Below are 22,959 nucleotides of genomic sequence, written 5' to 3'. Positions count from 1 at the left end.
CACACTTCAGGAAAGTGTGAGCATTACTGGAATAGCTGGAATATGTTAGAGAAAAAAGACTTCTCACAGGCGGTTTTATTCTGAATCCTATTCTGTACCCAAATCTAAGCAGTTTGGACCGAATTGAACCAAACAATTTTTTTAAAAAGTCTTAACCTGCCCCTTACCAGCTAAGCTGGAATAAGAACCGCACCTATATGCAAATGTGGGGAGCTGACTTTGATATTTTAAATGGCTTAAATTGAATGAAGAAAACTTCCAATTATAAACATGTTACTTGGGGAAGAATTTGGATTCCGTTCCTTAGTAAGAACAAAAACTAAAATAAGCTTAAGATTTAGTCTTAGAACTCAATCTTGAAGCCCAGAGTAACAGTAGAAGAATTGAATCCAATTGTGAACCAAATAATTGATTACCTTGGAAAAAAAGAAATATGGAATTTAGAAATCAAATTAGCATTCCAAGATTGAAGTCACAAAGTTCTTCTAGCTAAAATAGCTAAAGACATAGATTAAACCTCATTTGCGAAAATATCAAATAAATGACGACACAAATGAAATTATTAGCATGTTGATCAACTTAACAATGCTAAACAAATCATAATCCGATACTTGTTGCACTAAAGTATCCAACCAGAAAGTTGAAGCAGATGCAACATCAGCCAAATAAATTACGGGTCTAAAAAAAAGTACCTGAAAATAAATAATTTTCCTTAAATAAGATACAAGTTTCCCATCTGAAGGAAAAAAATAAATACTATTTGCTATAGGAATAGTAGTATGTTAAGCAAGAGTAGAGATAGCCCCATTAACTTGGGGAATCTTTCCTCAAAACTTAAAACTAACTGCCGGCAAAGGATACAATTTAAAAACCTTAACGAAGGAATAAAAGAAATTCCCGGGCTATTCCATTCCCTAGTATCAGGAACTGGAGAAAACCTCTGAAGAAACCACAGAAGGTTAATAAGCAGAATTTAAATGTTAGCTAGTCTTAATCAAAAGAACTAGTTACTTCAATATCCAAAATAATCAACACCTTTTCAACAAAGAACGAATGTACTCTATTTAAAAATAAAAAAGTAGATTTGTTAGTGTCAATATCTGATGAAGAATATTCTGAATGAGAAAAAACACCATCAGAGAAGGATAATTCAGTATGTTGTTGGTCATTTGAAACTTCATCAACTAAATGAGAAGTTTAAAAAAGACCTAAAATTTTTATTAGAAGGCGGGATGGCAGACAAAGCCTTTAGAATAGAATCAGAAAAAACATAATTTATGTAAGAACTTACCTGATAAATTCATTTCTTTCATATTAGCAAGAGTCCATGAGCTAGTGACGTATGGGATATACATTCCTACCAGGAGGGGCAAAGTTTCCCAAACCTCAAAATGCCTATAAATACACCCCTCACCACACCCACAATTCAGTTTAAGGAATAGCCAAGAAGTGGGGTGATAAAAAAGTGCGAAAGCATATAAAATAAGGAATTGGAATAATTGTGCTTTATACAAAAATCATAACCACCACAAAAAAAGGGCGGGCCTCATGGACTCTTGCTAATATGAAAGAAATGAATTTATCAGGTAAGTTCTTACATAAATTATGTTTTCTTTCATGTAATTAGCAAGAGTCCATGAGCTAGTGACGTATGGGATAATGATTACCCAAGATGTGGATCTTTCCACGTAAGAGTCACTAGAGAGGGAGGGATAAAATAAAGACAGCCAATTCCTGCTGAAAATAATCCACACCCAAAATAAAGTTTAATGAAAAACATAAGCAGAAGATTCAAACTGAAACCGCTGCCTGAAGTACTTTTCTACCAAAAACTGCTTCAGAAGAAGAAAATACATCAAAATGGTAGAATTTAGTAAAAGTATGCAAAGAGGACCAAGTTGCTGCTTTGCAAATCTGATCAATCGAAGCTTCATTCCTAAACGCCCAGGAAGTAGAAACTGACCTAGTAGAATGAGCTGTAATCCTTTGAGGCGGAGTTTTACCCGACTCAACATAGGCAAGATGAATTAAAGATTTCAACCAAGATGCCAAAGAAATGGCAGAAGCTTTCTGGCCTTTTCTAGAACCGGAAAAGATAACAAATAAACTAGAAGTCTTTCGGAAAGACTTAGTAGCTTCAACATAATATTTCAAAGCTCTAACAACATCCAAAGAATGCAACGATTTCTCCTTAGAATTCTTAGGATTAGGACATAATGAAGGAACCACAATTTCTCTACTAATGTTGTTGGAATTCACAACTTTAGGTAAAAATTCAAAAGAAGTTCGCAACACTGCCTTATCCTGATGAAAAATCAGAAAAGGAGACTCACAAGAAAGAGCAGATAATTCAGAAACTCTTCTGGCAGAAGAGATTGCCAAAAGGAACAAAACTTTCCAAGAAAGTAATTTAATATCCAATGAATGCATAGGTTCAAACGGAGGAGCTTGAAGAGCCCCCAGAACCAAATTCAAACTCCAAGGAGGAGAAATTGACTTAATGACAGGTTTTATACGAACCAAAGCTTGTACAAAACAATGAATATCAGGAAGATTAGCAATCTTTCTGTGAAAAAGAACAGAAAGAGCAGAGATTTGTCCTTTCAAAGAACTTGCGGATAAACCTTTATCTAAACCATCCTGAAGAAACTGTAAAATTCTCGGAATTCTAAAAGAATGCCAAGAAAAATGATGAGAAAGACACCAAGAAATATAAGTCTTCCAGACTCTATAATATATCTCTCTGGATACAGATTTACGAGCCTGTAACATAGTATTAATCACAGAGTCAGAGAAACCTCTTTGACCAAGAATCAAGCGTTCAATCTCCATACCTTTAAATTTAAGGATTTGAGATCCTGATGGAAAAAAGGACCTTGCGACAGAAGGTCTGGTCGTAGCGGAAGAGTCCACGGATGGCAAGAGGCCATCTGGACAAGATCCGCATACCAAAACCTGTGAGGCCATGCCGGAGCTACCAGCAGAACAAACGAGCATTCCTTCAGAATCTTGGAGATTACTCTTGGAAGAAGAACTAGAGGCGGAAAGATATAAGCAGGATGATACTTCCAAGGAAGTGATAATGCATCCACTGCTTCCGCCTGAGGATCCCGGGATCTGGACAGATACCTGGGAAGTTTCTTGTTTAAATGAGACGCCATCAGATCTATTTCTGGAAGCTCCCACATTTGAACAATCTGAAGAAATACCTCTGGGTGAAGAGACCATTCGCCCGGATGCAACGTTTGGCGACTGAGATAATCCGCTTCCCAATTGTCTATACCTGGGATATGAACCGCAGAGATTAGACAGGAGCTGGATTCCGCCCAAACCAGAATTCGAGATACTTCTTTCATAGCCAGAGGACTGTGAGTCCCTCCTTGATGATTGATGTATGCCACCGTTGTGACATTGTCTGTCTGAAAACAAATGAACGATTCTCTCTTCAGAAGAGGCCAAGACTGAAGAGCTCTGAAAATTGCACGGAGTTCCAAAATATTGATCGGTAATCTCACCTCCTGAGATTCCCAAACTCCTTGTGCCGTCAGAGATCCCCACACAGCTCCCCAACCTGTGAGACTTGCATCTGTTGAAATTACAGTCCAGGTCGGAAGCACAAAAGAAGCCCCCTGAATAAAACGATGGTGATCTGTCCACCACGTTAGAGAGTGTCGTACAATCGGTTTTAAAGATATTAATTGAGATATCTTTGTGTAATCCTTGCACCATTGATTCAGCATACAGAGCTGAAGAGGTCGCATGTGAAAACGAGCAAAGGGGATCGCGTCCGATGCAGCAGTCATAAGACCTAGAATTTCCATGCATAAGGCTACCGAAGGGAATGATTGTGACTGAAGGTTTCGACAAGCTGAAATCAATTTTAGACGTCTCTTGTCTGTTAAAGACAGAGTCATGGACACTGAATCTATCTGGAAACCCAGAAAGGTTACCCTTGTCTGAGGAATCAATGAACTTTTTGGTGAATTGATCCTCCAACCATGATCTTGAAGAAACAACACAAGTCGATTCGTATGAGATTCTGCTAAATGTAAAGACTGAGCAAGTACCAAGATATCGTCCAAATAAGGAAATACCACAATACCCTGTTCTCTGATTACAGACAGAAGGGCACCGAGAACCTTTGTAAAAATTCTTGGAGCTGTAGCTAGGCCAAACGGCAGAGCCACAAACTGGTAATGCTTGTCCAGAAAAGAGAATCTCAGGAACTGATAATGATCTGGATGAATCGGAATATGCAGATATGCATCCTGTAAATCTATTGTGGACATATAATGCCCTTGCTGAACAAAAGGCAAGATAGTCCTTACAGTTACCATTTTGAACGTTGGTATCCTTACATAACGATTCAATATTTTTAGATCCAGAACTGGTCTGAAGGAATTCTCCTTCTTTGGTACAATGAAGAGATTTGAATAAAACCCCATCCCCTGTTCCAAACTGGAACTGGCATAATTACTCCAGCCAACTCTAGATCTGAAACACAATTCAGAAATGCTTGAGCTTTCACTGGATTTACTGGGACACGGGAAAGAAAAAATCTCTTTGCAGGAGGTCTCATCTTGAAACCAATTCTGTACCCTTCTGAAACAATGTTCTGAATCCAAAGATTGTGAACAGAATTGATCCAAATTTCTTTGAAAAAACGTAACCTGCCCCCTACCAGATGAGCTGGAATGAGGGCCGCACCTTCATGTGGACTTAGAAGCAGGCTTTGCCTTTCTAGAAGGCTTGGATTTATTCCAGACTGGAGATGGTTTCCAAACTGAAACTGCTCCTGAGGATGAAGGATCAGGCTTTTGTTCTTTGTTGAAACGAAAGGAACGAAAACGATTGTTAGCCCTGTTTTTAACCTTAGATTTTTTATCCTGTGGTAAAAAAAGTTCATTTCCCACCAGTAACAGTTGAGATAATAGAATCCAACTGAGAACCAAATTATTTGTTACCCTGGAAAGAAATGGAAAGTAGAGTTGATTTAGAAGCCATATCAGCATTCCAAGTTTTAAGCCATAAAGCTCTTCTAGCTAAAATAGCTAGAGACATAAACCTGACATCAACTCTGATAATATCAAAAATGGCATCACAGATAAAATTATTAGCATGCTGAAGAAGAATAATAATATTATGAGAATCATGATCTGTTACTTGTTGCGCTAAAGTTTCCAACCAAAAAGTTGAAGCTGCAGCAACATCAGCCAATGATATAGCAGGTCTAAGAAGATTACCTGAACACAGATAAGCTTTTCTTAGAAAGGATTCAATTTTCCTATCTAAAGGATCCTTAAACAAAGTACCATCTGACGTAGGAATAGTAGTACGTTTAGCAAGGGTAGAAATAGCCCCATCAACTTTAGGGATTTTGTCCCAAAATTCTAATCTGTCAGACGGCACAGGATATAATTGCTTAAAACGTTTAGAAGGAGTAAATGAATTACCCAATTTATCCCATTCTCTGGAAATTACTTCAGAAATAGCATTAGGAACAGGAAAAACTTCTGGAATAACCACAGGAGATTTAAATACCTTATCTAAACGTTTAGAATTAGTATCAAGAGGACCAGAATCCTCTATTTCTAAAGCAATTAGTACTTCTTTAAGTAAAGAACGAATAAATTCCATTTTAAATAAATATGAAGATTTATCAGCATCAATCTCTGAGACAGAATCCTCTGAACCAGAAGAGTCATCAGAATCAGAATGATGATGTTCATTTAAAAATTCATCTGTAGAGAGAGAAGTTTTAAAAGATTTTTTATGTTTACTAGAAGGAGAAATAACAGACATAGCCTTCTTGATGGATTCAGAAACAAAATCTCTTATGTTATCAGGAACATTCTGCACCTTAGATGTTGAAGGAACTGCAACAGGCAATGGTACATTACTAAAGGAAATATTATCTGCTTTAACAAGTTTGTCATGACAATTAATACAAACAACAGCCGGAGGAATAGCCACCAAAAGTTTACAGCAGATACACTTAGCTTTGGTAGTTCCAGCACTAGACAGCGATTTTCCTGAAGTATCTTCTGACTCAGATGCAACGTGAGACATCTTGCAATATGTAAGAGAAAAAACAACATATAAAGCAAAATTGATCAAATTCCTTAAATGACAGTTTCAGGAATGGGAAAAAATGCCAATAAACAAGCTTCTAGTAACCAGAAGCAAAGAAAAAATGAGACTGAAATAATGTGGAGACAAAAGCGACGCCCATATTTTTTAGCGCCAAATAAGACGCCCACATTATTTGGCGCCTAAATGCTTTTTCGCGCCAAAAATGACGCCACATCCGGAACGCCGACATTTTTTGGCGCAAAAGGACGTCAAAAATGACGCAACTTCCGGCAACACGTATGACGCCGGAAACAGAAAAGATTTTTTGCGCCAAAAAAGTCTGCGCCAAGAATGACGCAATAAAATGAAGCATTTTCAGCCCCCGCGAGCCTAACAGCCCACAGGGAAAAAAGAGTCAAATTTTTTAAGGTAAGAAAAAATGATTGATTCAAATGCATAATCCCAAATATGAAACTGACTGTCTGAAAATAAGGAATGTTGAACATCCTGAGTCAAGGCAAATAAATGTTTGAATACATATATTTAGAACTTTATAAATAAAGTGCCCAACCATAGCTTAGAGTGTCACAGAAAATAAGATTTACTTACCCCAGGACACTCATCTACATGTTTGTAGAAAGCCAAACCAGTACTGAAACGAAAATCAGCAGAGGTAATGGTATATAAATAAGAGTATATCGTCGATCTGAAAAGGGAGGTAAGAGATGAATCTCTACGACCGATAACAGAGAACCTATGAAATAGACCCCGTAGAAGGAGATCACTGCATTCAAATAGGCAATACTCTCCTCACATCCCTCTGACATTCACTGCACGCTGAGAGGAAAACCGGGCTCCAACTTGCTGCGGAGCGCATATCAACGTAGAATCTAGCACAAACTTACTTCACCACCTCCATAGGAGGCAAAGTTTGTAAAACTGAATTGTGGGTGTGGTGAGGGGTGTATTTATAGGCATTTTGAGGTTTGGGAAACTTTGCCCCTCCTGGTAGGAATGTATATCCCATACGTCACTAGCTCATGGACTCTTGCTAATTACATGAAAGAAATATTCTTATAAATTCCTAAATATATCTTGTACATAAGATGTAAAAAGAATAGCAATAGATAATGCATAAATACTAATGGACTCTGCGTGTAAAAGTTTATCATAATAACTTATTACAAACCATAGCTAAAGATAAACATTCATAACATTAAAATAAATGAACTTAGCTTTGGTAGGACTGATATCAGTCATCAGGAATCCCTCAGCATTTTCTGATACAGGAACAGTTTTTGGAATATCTTGCAATATGTAATATAAAAAACAACATATAAAGCAAAATTATCAAATTCCTTAAATGACAGTTTCAGGAATGGGAAAAAAATGCAAACAGAACAGGCCTCTAGAAACTAGAAGCAACGAAAAAATGAGACTTAAATAATGTTAAAAATCTGGCGCCAAGAATGACGCCCACATATTTTTTGGCGCCAAAAACGCCTGCAACAAACACGAGAGCTAAAAATGACGCAACTACGTGAAAACTTCCGGCGTCAACTACGACCCGGAAAGACGTCAAACGTCAATCTCGCGCCAAAAATGACGCAATAAATTCTAGCATTTTTTGCACCCACGAGCCTAACAGCCCGCAATTTAAAGGAAAAAAGCCAATTGAAAATTTAGGTAAGCAAAATATTTTAATTCATATGCATTTTCCCAAAAAAATGAAACTGACAGTCTGAAAGAAGGAAAATAAACTGATTGACCTGAATCATGGCAAATATAAGTTTAAAACATATATTTAGAACTTTACATATAAAGTGCCAAACCATAGCTGAGAGTGTCATAAATAAAAGATAAGACTTACTTACCCAAAGACACTCATCTACATAAAGTAGATAGCCAAACCAGTACTGAAACGAGAATAAGTAGAGGTAATGGTATATAAGAGTATATTGTCGATCTGAAAAGGGAGGTAGGAGAAGAAATCTCTACGACTGATAACAGAGAACCTATGAAATAGATCCCCTAGAGGAAGACCATGGTATTCAAATAGGCAATACTCTCTTCACATCCCTCTGACATTCACTGCACTCTGAGAGGAAAACCGGGCTTCAGCCTGCTGCGAAGCGCATATCAACGTAGAATCTTAGCACAAACTTACTTCACCACCTCCATGGGAGGCAAAGTTTGTAAAAACTGAATTGTGGGTGTGGTGAGGGGTGTATTTATAGGCATTTTAAGGTTTGGGAAACTTTGCCCCTCCTGGTAGGAATGTATATCCCATACGTCACTAGCTCATGGACTCTTGCTAATTACATGAAAGAAATAGGCCCCTCCCACCATGTACTGGATGTCAGAGGGGCCTTAAGAAAGTACTCCTAGGAGTATCTGACTAGCCATGTGGAAACTAGGCCCCAAATAAAAACTTATCTCCTTCAGAGGAAAAATGTTCTATTTATGAAAACATGTAAACGTTTTGTCACTAAGTAATATGAGTATTAACATGAGTATTACCCTGTTTTGTAAGCATGATCCCAGTCGTTAAATCACTGCATCTAGCTTACCTCAAATACACAAGGCTCTGTCAGCATTTTCTAGAACTTATTCATCTCTCTAGAAATAAAATACTGAATATACCTCAAAGCAGGTAATCTGCAGACCGTTCCCCCAACTGAAGTTTTCCCATACTCTTCAGTTATGTGTGAGAACAGCAATGGACCTTAGTTACAAACTGCTAAGATCATCAACCTCCAGGCAGAATTCTTCTTCTAATTTCTGCCTGAGAGTAAAACAGTACAACGCTGGTACCGTTTAAAAATAACAAACTCTTGATTGAAGGTAAAACTACACTAAGTCACCACATATCTCTTGATACTTCCTATCTTGTCGAGAGCTGCAAGAGAATGACTGGAGGTGGGGGTTAGGGGAGGAGCTATATAGACAGCTCTGCTGTGGGTGTCCTCTTGCAGCTTCCTGTTGGGAAGGAGAATATCCCACAAGTAATGGATGAACCCGTGGACTGGATACACCTTACAAGAGAAAAAGACAAGACAATAACACCTACTCTGAATTTCAAATAAGCAGTAAACAAAATTCTGTCAAATTTATTTTTTCTTCCCTTTTTCCGCCCCCCTTTATCATGTGACAGACATCTGTCAATCACAGACTATTATACATATGCACATGCTCAGTAGGCGCTTGTTCCCCAGAAAGTGTGTATATAAAAAGACTGCAAAATTTGAAAATGGAAGTAAATTTGAAAGTATCATAAAACTGAATGCTCTTTCTGAATCATAAAACATAATTTATGTAAGAACTTACCTGATTAATTCATTTCTTTCATATTAGCAAGAGTCCATGAGCTAGTGACGTATGGGATATACATTCCTACCAGGAGGGGCAAAGTTTCCCAAACCTCAAAATGCCTATAAATACACCCCTCACCACACCCACAATTCAGTTTAATGAATAGCCAAGAAGTGGGGTGATAAAAAAGTGCGAAAGCATATAAAATAAGGAATTGGAATAATTGTGCTTTATACAAAAATCATAACCACCCCAAAAAAAGGGCGGGCCTCATGGACTCTTGCTAATATGAAAGAAATGAATTTATCAGGTAAGTTCTTACATAAATTATGTTTTCTTTCATGTAATTAGCAAGAGTCCATGAGCTAGTGACGTATGGGATAATGATTACCCAAGATGTGGATCTTTCCACGCAAGAGTCACTAGAGAGGGAGGGATAAAATAAAGACAGCCAATTCCTGCTGAAAATAATCCACACCCAAAATAAAGTTTAATGAAAAACATAAGCAGAAGATTCAAACTGAAACCGCTGCCTGAAGTACTTTTCTACCAAAAACTGCTTCAGAAGAAGAAAATACATCAAAATGGTAGAATTTAGTAAAAGTATGCAAAGAGGACCAAGTTGCTGCTTTGCAAATCTGATCAATCGAAGCTTCATTCCTAAACGCCCAGGAAGTAGAAACTGACCTAGTAGAATGAGCTGTAATCCTTTGAGGCAGAGTTTTACCCGACTTGACATAAACATGATGAATTAAAGATTTCAACCAAGATGCCAAAGAAATGGCAGAAGCTTTCTGGCCTTTTCTAGAACCAGAAAAGATAACAAATAAACTAGAAGTCTTTCGGAAAGACTTAGTAGCTTCAACATAATATTTCAAAGCTCTAACAACATCCAAAGAATGCAATGATTTCTCCTTAGAATTCTTAGGATTAGGACATAATGAAGGAACCACAATTTCCCTACTAATGTTGTTAGAATTCACAACTTTAGGTAAAAATTCAAAAAAGAAGTTCGCAACACTGCCTTATCCTGATGAAAAATCAGAAAAGGAGATTCACAAGAAAGAGCAGATAATTCATAAACTCTTCTGGCAGAAGAGATTGCCAAAAGGAACAAAACTTTCCAAGAAAGTAATTTAATGTCCAATGAATGCATAGGTTCAAACGGAGGAGCTTGAAGAGCCCCCAGAACCAAATTCAAACTCCAAGGAGGAGAAATTGACTTAATGACAGGTTTTATACGAACCAAAGCTTGTACAAAACAATGAATATCAGGAAGATTAGCAATCTTTCTGTGAAAAAGAACAGAAAGAGCAGAGATTTGTCCTTTCAAAGAACTTGCGGATAAACCTTTATCTAAACCATCCTGAAGAAACTGTAAAATTCTCGGAATTCTAAAAGAATGCCAAGAAAAGTGATGAGAAAGACACCAAGAAATATAAGTCTTCCAGACTCTATAATATATCTCTCTGGATACAGATTTACGAGCCTGTAACATAGTATTAATCACAGAGTCAGAGAAACCTCTTTGACCAAGAATCAAGCGTTCAATCTCCATACCTTTAAATTTAAGGATTTGAGATCCTGATGGAAAAAAGGACCTTGCGACAGAAGGTCTGGTCGTAGCGGAAGAGTCCACGGATGACAAGAGGCCATCCGGACAAGATCCGCATACCAAAACCTGTGAGGCCATGCCGGAGCTACCAGCAGAACAAACGAGCATTCCTTCAGAATCTTGGAGATTACTCTTGGAAGAAGAACTAGAGGCGGAAAGATATAAGCAGGATGATACTTCCAAGGAAGTGATAATGCATCCATTGCTTCCGCCTGAGGATCCCGGGATCTGGACAGATACCTGGGAAGTTTCTTGTTTAGATGAGAAATAAAACCGTTACTGTCACTTTAAATTTTAAACTGAACACACTTTATTACTGCAATTGCGAAAAAACATGAAGGAATTGTTCAAAATTCACCAAATTTTCACCACAGTGTCTTAAAGCCTTAAAAGTATTGCACACCAAATTTGGAAGCTTTAACCCTTAAAATAACGGAACCGGAGCCGTTTTTAACTTTAACCCCTTTACAGTCCCTGGTATCTGCTTTGCTGAGACCCAACCAAGCCCAAAGGGGAATACGATACCAAATGACGCCTTCAGAAAGTCTTTTCTAAGTATCAGAGCTCCTCTCACATGCGACTGCATGCCATGCCTCTCAAAAACAAGTGCGCAACACCGGCGCGAAAATGAGACTCTGCCTATGCTTTGGGAAAGCCCCTAAAGAATAAGGTGTCTAAAACAGTGCCTGCCGATATTATTATATCAAAAAACCCAAATAAAATGATTCCTCAAGGCTAAATATGTGTTAATAATGAATCGATTTAGCCCAGAAAAAGTCTACAGTCTTAATAAGCCCATGTGAAGCCCTTATTTACAATCGTAATAAACATGGCTTACCGGATCCCATAGGGAAAATGACAGCTTCCAGCATTACATCGTCTTGTTAGAATGTGTCATACCTCAAGCAGCAAGAGACTGCACACTGTTCCCCCAACTGAAGTTAATTGCTCTCAACAGTCCTGTGTGGAACAGCCATGGATTTTAGTTACGGTTGCTAAAATCATTTTCCTCATACAAACAGAAATCTTCATCTCTTTTCTGTTTCTGAGTAAATAGTACATACCAGCACTATTTCAAAATAACAAACTCTTGATTGAATAATAAAAAACTACAGTTAAACACTAAAAAACTCTAAGCCATCTCCGTGGAGATGTTGCCTGTACAACGGCAAAGAGAATGACTGGGGTAGGCGGAGCCTAGGAGGGATCATGTGACCAGCTTTGCTGGGCTCTTTGCCATTTCCTGTTGGGGAAGAGAATATCCCACAAGTAAGGATGACGCCGTGGACCGGACACACCTATGTTGGAGAAATGAAGCATTTTCAGCCCCCGCGAGCCTAACAGCCCACAGGGAAAAAAAGTCAAATTTTTAAGGTAAGAAAAAATGATTGATTCAAATGCATTATCCCAAATATGAAACTGACTGTCTGAAAATAAGGAATGTTGAACATTCTGAGTCAAGGCAAATAAATGTTTGAATACATATATTTAGAACTTTATAAATAAAGTGCCCAACCATAGCTTAGAGTGTCACAGAAAATAAGACTTACTTACCCCAGGACACTCATCTACATGTTTGTAGAAAGCCAAACCAGTACTGAAACGAAAATCAGCAGAGGTAATGGTATATAAATAAGAGTATATCGTCGATCTGAAAAGGGAGGTAAGAGATGAATCTCTACGACCGATAACAGAGAACCTATGAAATAGACCCCGTAGAAGGAGATCACTGCATTCAAATAGGCAATACTCTCCTCACATCCCTCTGACATTCACTGCACGCTGAGAGGAAAACCGGGCTCCAACTTGCTGCGGAGCGCATATCAACGTAGAATCTAGCACAAACTTACTTCACCACCTTCATAGGAGGCAAAGTTTGTAAAACTGAATTGTGGGTGTGGTGAGGGGTGTATTTATAGGCATTTTGAGGTTTGGGAAACTTTGCCCCTCCTGGTAGGAATGTATATCCCATACGTCACTAGCTCATGGACTCTTGCTAATTACATGAAAGAAAAGTTTATTTGAGTGTCCCTTTAAATAATTATTGCTTATGAGCACAAAACATTTAGTTTTATTTTTTTTAGAAATGTTTGCATTTATGCCATATATTCTTTACTTGCAATGAAGACCAGATTATCACTTTATATAAAAAGGTAATATATAATAAGTAGAATAAACTTTATTAGGGAACATACACATAGACATGTACACTCACCTGTGCTCTGTTTCCCGCAGACACATCTCACACATACACTCACCTGTGCCTGCAACCCTCAAATGTCGCTCACGTACACTATCTGTGCCCTGTTTCTCACAGACTTGCCACACAAACACTCACTTTGCCCTACATCCCTCTCAAGTGTCACACATGTAAACTGCTTTCCTTAGATATGTCACATGTACACACACCTATCCCCTCCATCCCAAACATGTCACACACTTACACTCACCTGTGCCCTGCGTCCCTCTGAAGTGTCACCCATATACACTCACCTATGCCCTGCATCCTTTAGACATATCACACACGTACAATCACATGTGCCCTGCTTCCCACATACATGTCACACACACACACGTGCCCTACTTCCCACGGACATGTCACACACACTCACGTGCCCTACTTAACAGACATGTCACACACATACACTCACATGTGCCCTACTTTCCTCAGACATATGACACACATACACTCATGCATGCCCTGCTTCCCTCAGACATGTCACACACGTACAATCACACATGCCCTACTTCCCTCAGACATGTCACACACGTACACTCACACGTGCCCGACTTCCCACAGACATCTCACACACGTGCACCCACTTGCACCCTGCGTCTCTCAGATATCTCACACACGTACACTCACTTACACCCTGCGTCCCTCAGGCATGTCACACACGTACACTCACTTGCACCCTGCATCCCTCAGACATCTCACACACGTACACTCACTTGCACCCTGCGTCCCTCAGACATCTCACACACGTACACTCACTTGCACCCTGCGTCCCTCAGACATGTCACACACGTACACTCACTTGCACCCTGCGTCCCTCAGACATCTCACACACGTACACTCACTTGCACCCTGCGTCCCTCAGACATCTCACACATGTACACTCACTTGCACCCTGCGTCCCTCAGACATCTCACACATGTACACTCACACTGAACCCTGCGTCCCTCAGACATCTCGTACACTCACCTGTACTTATATTGGCACAAATTTCCTGCTCTGATGGTTGGACATTTCTTAGCCACTGATCTTCTGTTTGTCCCATGTTACATGAAATCTTAGCATCGTTTTCACCTTGGGGGAAAAAAAGAATAAATAAATAAATCGCTGAAATTTCCAAAATAAAATCAAACTCCTACAGTTAACTTAAAGGGACAGTTCACACAAAAAGTAATACATTTGTAAACATAATAGCAGGAAGTTAAGTACGGTATTGCTGAACATTCTGTGTGAATCGTCTGCATTTATAAATATTTTTTTAATGTCTGTTACAAAGTACATTGCCTAAGCCCCTAAGAATATTTTCTGGACGTGCGGCCAGTCTGTTATTACTCCCTTTAGCGCATTGCGCGTGCGCCGCCCCTCAAGCTTGTTATTCCCTCTTATCAAATATATAGGTTTTAAAATAACACTTTATTAACATATATGCAAATGGACAAAAAACAGTGTATAAGACACTAAAATGGATTGCCAGAGATGGGTATGTGCACTTCCAAACTCCTTTGAATCACTAATGATCTAACACAGAGCTCAGCACTCATAGTAGCGGTTTGATATATACCGCAGGGGATACACAGTATCTGCACTGGGGGTTGATTGCTATAGAAGGGATTGAATACTAATATAGTGCTATGCACTTTTGTGATTGGTAAAATCTGGCTAAGGCAGTTTGAAAAACTGCATAGTTAAAACACCACATAGTACGCTTAGAAATATGCTAGCTATTCCCTCATCATAGTGAGATACATCTATGTTGAATATGATTACAACATAAAAAGGTTATTATAAATAGGCATGTAAGAGATTTATTTACTTATGACCTGTGTGCACATTACATTTATTAATCTGCAACGCTCGGAGAAGGGGGGGGGGCAATAGTGGGGGAAAGGATGTACTGCTGTCAAACCTGCTGAAAAATGCTTTCCTGATAAATTTCTTTCTCCAACGGTGTGTCCGGTCCACTGCGTCATCCTTACTTGTGGGAATATTCTCTTCCCCAACAGTAAATGGCAAAGAGCACAGCAAAAGCTGTCCATATAGCCCCTCCTCAGGCTCCACCCCCCAGTCATTCGACCGATGGTTAGGAGAAAAAAAGGAGAAACTATAGGGTGCCGTCGTGACTGTAGTGTATAGAGAAAGAAATTTTTCAAACCTGATTAAAAAACCAGGGCAGGCCGTGGACCGGACACACCGTTGGAGAAAGAAATTTATCAGGTTAGCATAAATTCTGTTTTCTCCAACATTGGTGTGTCCGGTCCACGGCGTCATCCTTACTTGTGGGAACCAATACCAAAGCTTTAGGACACGGATGAAGGGAGGGAGCAAATCAGGTTACCTAAACAGAAGGCACCACGGCTTGCAAAACCTTTCTCCCAAAAATAGCCTCCGAAGAAGCATTTGTAAAATTTGGCAAAAGTGTGCAGAGAAGACCAAGTCGCTGCCTTACATATCTGATCAACAGAAGCCTCGTTCTTGAAGGCCCATGTGGAAGCCACAGCCCTAGTGGAGTGAGCTGTGATTCGTTCAGGAGGCTGCCGTCCGGCAGTCTCATAAGCCAATCGGATAATGCTTTTCAGCCAGAAAGAAAGAGAGGTAGCAGTAGCTTTTTGTCCTCTCCTCTTACCAGAGTAAACGACAAACAAGGATGAGGTTTGTCTAAAATCCTTTGTTGCTTCTAAATAGAACTTTAAAGCACGGACTACATCTAAATTGTGTAACAAACGTTCCTTCCTTGAAACTGGATTCGGACACAGAGAAGGAACAACTATTTCCTGGTTAATATTCTTGTTGGAAACAACTTTCGGAAGAAAACCAGGCTTGGTACGCAAAACGACCTTATCTGAATGGAACACCAGATAGGGTGGATCACACTGCAAAGCAGATAATTCAGAAACTCTTCTAGCAGAAGAAATAGCAACCAAAAACAGAACTTTCCAAGATAGTAACTTGATATCTATGGAATGTAAAGGTTCAAACGGAACCCCTTGAAGAACTGAAAGAACTAAATTTAGACTCCAAGGAGGAGTCATGGGTCTGTAAACAGGCTTGATTCTGACCAAAGCCTGTACAAAAGCTTGTACATCTAGCACAGCTGCCAGGCGTTTGTGTAACAAAACAGATAAGGCAGAAATCTGTCCTTTTAGAGAACTCGCTGACAACCCTTTATCCAAACCCTCTTGGAGAAAGGAAAGAATCGTAGGAATTTAAATTTTACTCCAGGAGAATCCCTTGGATTCACACCAACAGATATATTTTTTCCATATTTTGTGGTAAATCTTTCTAGTCACAGGTTTTCTGGCTTGGACCAGAATATCTATCACTGTATTTGAAAATCCACGCTTGGATAAAATCAAGCGTTCAATTTCCAAGCAGTCAGCTGCAGAGAAACTAGATTTGGATGTTCGAATGGACCTTGTACTAGAAGATCCTGTCTCAAAGGTAGCTTCCATGGTGGAACCGATGACATATTTACCAGGTCTGCATACCAAGTCCTACGTGGCCACGCAGGAGCTATCAGAATATCCGAGGCCTTCTCCTGTTTGATCCTGGCTACGAGCCTGGGAAGGAGAGGAAACGGTGGAAACACATAAGCTAGGTTGAACGACCAAGGCGCCACTAATGCATCCACTAGAGTCGCCTTGGGATCCGTGGATCTGGACCCGTAGCGAGGAACCTTGAAGTTCTGACGAGACCGATCAGGTCCATGTCTGGAATGCCCCATAATTGAGTTAACTGGGCAAAGACCTCCGGGTGGAGTTCCCACTCCCCCGGATGGAAAGTCTGACGACTCAAATAATCCGCCTCCCAGTTGTCTACTCCTGGGATGTGAATCGCAGATAGGTGGCAGGAGTGATCCTCCGCCCATTTGATGATCTTGGATACCTCTCTCATTGCCAAGGAACTCTTTGTTCCTCCCTGATGGTTGATGTAAGCTACAGTCGTCATGTTGTCCGACTGGAATCTTAGGAATCCGGCCTTCGCTAGTTGAGGCCAAGCCCGGAGCGCATTGAATATCGCTCTCAGTTCCAGGATGTTTATCGGGAGAAGGGACTCTTCCCGAGACCATAGACCCTGAGCTTTCAGGGAGTCCCAGACCGCGCCCCAGCCTAATAGACTGGCGTCGGTCGTGACAATGACCCACTCTGGTCTGCGGAAACTCATTCCCTGAGATAGGTGATCCTGAGTCAACCACCAACGGAGTGAGTCTCTGGTTACCTGGTCTACTTGAATCTGGGGAGACAAGTCTGCATAGTCCCCATTCCACTGATTGAGCATGCACAGTTGTAATGGTCTTAGATGAATTCGAGCAAAAGGAACTATGTCCATTGCTGCAACCATCAATCCTATTACTTCCATGCACTGAGCTATGGAAGGCTGCAGAATAGAGTGAAGAACTTGACAAGCGTTTAGAAGCTTTGACTTTCTGACCTCTGTCAGGAAGATCTTCATTTCTAAAGAATCTATTATTGTTCCCAAAAAGGGAACTCTTGTTGACGGGGACAGGGAACTCTTTTCTACGTTCACCTTCCACCCGTGAGATCTGAGAAAGGCTAGAACAATGTCTGTATGAGCCTTTGCCTTGGAAAGAGACGACGCTTGAATTAGAATGTCGTCTAGATAAGGTGCCACTGCAATGCCCCTCGGTCTTAGAACCGCTAGAAGGGACCCTAGCACCTTTGTGAAAATTCTGGGAGCAGTGGCTAAACCGAACGGAAGAGCCACGAACTGGTAATGTTTGTTCAGAAAGGCGAACCTTAGGAACTGATGATGATCTTTGTGGATAGGAATGTGTAGATACGCATCCTTTAAATCCACGGTAGTCATATATTGACCCTCCTGGATTGTAGGTTAAATTGTTCGAATGGTTTCCATTTTGAATGATGGAACTCTGAGGAATTTGTTTAGAATTTTTAAATCCAGAATTGGTCTGAAAGTTCCCTCTTTTTTTGGAACTACAAACAGGTTTGAGTAAAACCCCTGACCTTGTTCCTCTGTTGGAACTGGGTGTATCACTCCCATCTTTAGCAGGTCTCCTACGCAATGTAAGAATGCCTGTCTCTTTATCTGGTCTGAAGATAAGCGAGACATGTGGAACCTTCCCCTTGGAGGAAGTTCCTTGAATTCTAGAAGATAACCCTGAGAGACTATTTCTAGTGCCCAGGGATCCGGAACATCTCTTGCCCAAGCCTGAGCAAAGAGAGAGAGTCTGCCCCCTACTAGATCCGGTCCCGGATCGGGGTCTACCCCTTCATGCTGTCTTGGTAGCAGCAGCAGGCTTCTTGGCCTGTTTACCCTTGTTCCAGCCTTGCATTGATTTCCAAGCTGGCTTAGCCTGGGAAGCGTTACCCTCTTGTCTAGAGGCTGCAGAGTTAGGAGACGGTCCGTTCCTGAAGTTACGAAAGGAACGAAAATTGGACTTATTCTTAGCCTTAAAAGGCCTATCCTGTGGGAGGGCATGGCCCTTTCCCCCAGTGATGTCTGAAATAATTTCCTTCAATTCTGGCCCAAAAAGGGTCTTACCTTTGAAAGGAATATTTTTGTCTTGGCAATTTTGTCTTGGAAGATACATCCGCCGACCAAGACTTTAGCCAGAGCGCTCTGCGCGCCACAATTGCAAACCCTGAATTTTTCACCGCTAACCTTGCCAATTGCAAAGCGGCATCTAAAATAAAGGCATTAGCTAACTTAAGTGCGTGAATTCTGTCCATGACTTCCTCATATGGAGTCTCCATATTAAGCGACTTTTCTAGTTCATCGAACCAAAAACACGCCGCCGTAGTGACAGGAATAATGCACGAAATTGGTTGGAGGAGGAAACCTTGCTGAACAAAAATCTTTTTAAGCAAACCCTCCCAATTTTTTATCCATAGGATCTTTGAAAGCACAATTGTCCTCAATGGGAATAGTCGTGCGTTTGGCTAGCGTAGAAACTGCCCCCTCAACCTTAGGGACTGGTTTTTTGTTTTTTTTAAATATCTTTATTTTTGTGTGCAACAAACAGATGAAGTTGGATACATTCAACCAGAAATAAACAGTACATGCTTTTGCGTCAAATGGTACCTTCACAACAGGTTTCCTCACATTTCCTGGAACTGTATAATAATCAGTCAATTTAATCCATCGTGCACTGTTTTCAAAACAAAAACAAATAAAACAGCTAAATCAAATAACTCTTAACTCCCGGCTGGCGTGATTACCCCTCGAGAACCTCCACTCTCCCCCCCCCCCAGGATACTCCAAGAATCTAATCTACCATTCTCCTCTTAGTGCTGCCTCCAACATGTATTCTGTGTTCCTGAATGGTGTTGTAATTATATTGCGGGAACTTTCTGGGAGTGTATGGATAAAGGGTCCCCATTTATTAAAGAAAGACCTGACCCTGGTGGCCATGTCTCCCATTCCATCAAACTGCTCGATAAAGAGCTGTTTTAGTAGCATCTGTTTTAGTTGTCGGACAGTAGGTGGATTTCTCTTGAGCCAATCTCTGAACACCAGGTGTCTTGCCATCAATACTATGTTGTAAGTGAGTAATTTATTTATTTTTGGTAGATCTGCAAAGTCAAGAAGCACTACATTCTGAAATGACCATTCCTCCCTAGGGGCCCCTATCTTAGTTTTCACCCAGTATTCCGTCATCTTCCAAAATCTAATTAGTCTGGGACAACTCCACAGCATGTGTACAATGTCTGCATCTATTAGATCACATCTAGGGCATTTGTTATCCCTATCTGTCTTGCATCTTTGAAATTTCCTAGGGGTTATGTAGCTATCATGAAGCAATTTAAAATGAGACTCCCTCACCTCTGAGGAGAGAGTTGATGATTTGACTTTATGTATGCTTTTCTCAATTTCTTCTACTGTAACTATATTCGCCAGTTTTTCGCTCCATATGTTAGCCAGTCTAACTGCACATGCAGTCCCTGTCAGTCTATTCATTTTTGTGTACAGTGGTGAGATAGATGTGATGCCCTGTCTTGCTAGCTCTACGCTCTGCAGTATAGGTGCTTGGTCTTTAGCGTGTCCCTCCTTCCGCAATGTGTTAAAATAATGTCTGGCTTGCAGATATGTATATAGGTGGTTCCTGGGCAGATTAAATGTGTCCCTCAAACTTTCAAAGGTCTGCATCAGACCTCCCTGTGTCATCTCTGTTTGACCCACTGTACGAAGCCCTTGTTCCCTCCAGTGTAGGAAAGCTCTGGTCGTTATACCCGGTAAGAACTCGGGGTTACCACACCACGGTAGGTATGGGGTCAGTCTATGGTCTCCTCCTAGTCTCTTACAGAACAGTCTCCAAGCTCTCGTTGGTTGGCTTAGGAGGTCTATGCCCTTTAAGTACTTAGTCGCCTGAGTCTGTGTCATGTGCGGGATCATCTCTAGAGCCCACGGTCTCACTAACTCGCCCTCCAATTGGAGATCTGTAAACCTCCCCTGGCCCGTTATCCAGTCTATCACAAATTTACATTGGGCCGCCCAATTATAAAATTCAAAGTTGGGTAATGCTAGTCCTCCTTTTTCCCTCGGGGCAGTAAGTTTAAGATAACTAATTCTATGCTTCTTATCATTCCAAATAAACCCGAGCACTTTACTTCTGATGTGGTTCAAGTCTGATTTCCTTAATATTGCAGGTAGAGTTTGGAATACATAAAGCAACTTCGGGAAATATATCATTTTTATAAGTCCTACTCTCCCTGACAGAGATAGAGGCAGCAGCGCCCATCCCTTGATCAAGTTATCTAGATTTTTAATTAGAGGACTGTAGTTAATGGAATACCATCTGCGCGGGTCTGCGTGCATTGTAATACCCAAGTATTTGAAGTTTCCGTCTACCATTTTAAAGTCAAAACCCGAGATTTGTTTTCTACCTTTTGACAGTAACCAGAGCAATTCAGTTTTGTCAGTGTTGATCTTATACCCCGAAACTAGGCTAAACTCATCTATCACCGCCATCAGCTTTGGGACATTGCTATGGGGGTCCTGCACAAACAGTACCATGTCATCTGCAAACAACGAGACATGCAGCGTCGACTCACCTATGCGCATTCCCTGCATTGTTTGTCTGATCTTAAGTGCCAATGGCTCTATGGCCAGATCAAAGAGGAGTGGGGAAAGGGGGCAGCCCTGTCTAGTACCTCTGTTGAGTGTGAAGGGTCGTGTAGGTGTACCATTAACCAGAATTGATGCCTGCGGCCTGTCATATAGATTCTTGACAGCGTTAACAAAGGCTCCCTCAATGCCCATTTTACCCAAGGTAGTGTACAAGTGCTCCCATAAGACCTTATCAAAAGCCTTTTCCGCGTCTAAAAATAATAAGGCTGCTTCTGTGTGTTTTTCTAAGTTTGAGTTACATTGAGTAATGTTCCAATAGTATTGAATAATAGTTTGAACCCTTCTTATGTTGAGCACTAAAGACCTCCCTTTCACAAAGCCTGTCTGGTCTTCATGGACCAGCGACGGAAGAATGTTAGCCAGTCTTTTTGCTAGGATTTTCGTCAGTATCTTATAATCCTGATTAAGCAGGGATATGGGGCGATACGATTGCGTCAGCAGGGGGTCTCTACCCTCTTTCAGGATAATACTTATGTTTGCTTCTGAAAATCTAGGAGAAGATGTAACCCAACCTCCCAGCAAACCATTAAACATTCTTTCCAGGGTGGCGCCTATCTCCACTCCCATTATCTTATAGAATTCAGATGGCAGGCCGTCAGGACCCGGGGTCTTGTCCAATGGTAGGTCTTTAATTGTGGCCATGATCTCATTTTGGGTAATGGGGCTATTGAGTTTATCTAGTTGGGTGGGGTCTATTGTTGGTAAAATCAATTGTTCCCAAAATCTATCCTTATCTCTAGGCTGTACTTGTCCTGACGAGTAGAGGTCTGTATAGAAGTCAATGAAAGCTTTTTGAATGTCCCCCTCTCTATTTAAGACAACATTACCCTGTTTGATTGCCAAGATGGGGTTTCTTTTACCCGTCAGTTTCGTCATTCTAGCTAGCAATTTCCCAGTCTTACTTCCAAACCTATAATATTTAGCCTGTGTTTTGGCATAGGCTCTATTAGTTTGGTGGAGTATGTAGTCATCCCTTGTACGTTTGACTGCCATGTATTTGCGTCTATTAGAAAGGGTAGGATTCCTCAAATATTTGTTCCTGGCATTTAAGATCTGTGTTAATAGTAATTCTGATTGTATCTTGTTCTTTTTTTTAAGATTAGCAGCATAGGCAGAAATGACCCCCCTCAAAACAGCCTTAGCCGCTTCTCAAAACAGGAGTGGGTTGTCTGTGTGTGTGTCGTTGAGTTCCACATATGTCAACCATTCCCCCAGTATGTGTCTGTAAAAATTGGGGTCCTTATACAAGTAGGTTGGGAATACCCATCTATTGGTTTGCCTTCTAGTGGGGCCAATTTGTATCTTGACTGTCACAGGAGCATGGTCTGAAATTGTTATGGGGTCTATCTCTGTGCTTACCACTTTAGGGCACAGGTCCGGAGACAAGAGAAAATAATCGAGTCTAGCCATAGTGTCCTTTGCTACCGACACACATGTATAGTCTCTCCGCTCAGGATATCTAGCTCTCCAGACATCCTGCAACCCCAGGGTTCTTTTGAATGTGTGGAGGATCAAAGATTCTTTTTTGGAGTTTCTAAAACTCTGGGGAGTGATGTTTCTTCCACTTGGATTGCGAAATCTATCTGCGGGGACCTGGTGGGCAATATTAAAATGATGG

At 40.6% G+C, this 22,959-nt stretch overlaps 1 protein-coding gene across 1 annotated transcript in view; it reads right to left on the bottom strand.

The window, feature by feature from the left end:
- Window positions 1-22,959, bottom strand: part of LOC128657068 (oocyte zinc finger protein XlCOF6.1-like) — a 104,713-nt gene that overhangs the window by 27,829 nt on the left and 53,925 nt on the right. Inside the window, exon 3 of the mRNA XM_053711296.1 lies at window positions 14,205-14,309. Within this exon, the coding sequence (XP_053567271.1) occupies window positions 14,205-14,309 (105 nt within the window). The remainder of the gene's footprint in view (window positions 1-14,204; window positions 14,310-22,959) is intronic.

The sequence above is a fragment of the Bombina bombina genome, chromosome 4 (genome assembly GCF_027579735.1).
Source record: "Bombina bombina isolate aBomBom1 chromosome 4, aBomBom1.pri, whole genome shotgun sequence".
NCBI classification, from domain to species: domain Eukaryota; kingdom Metazoa; phylum Chordata; class Amphibia; order Anura; family Bombinatoridae; genus Bombina; species Bombina bombina.
Note: the sequence above shows the minus strand (reverse complement) of the source record. Positions and strands in the feature narration are given on the sequence as shown.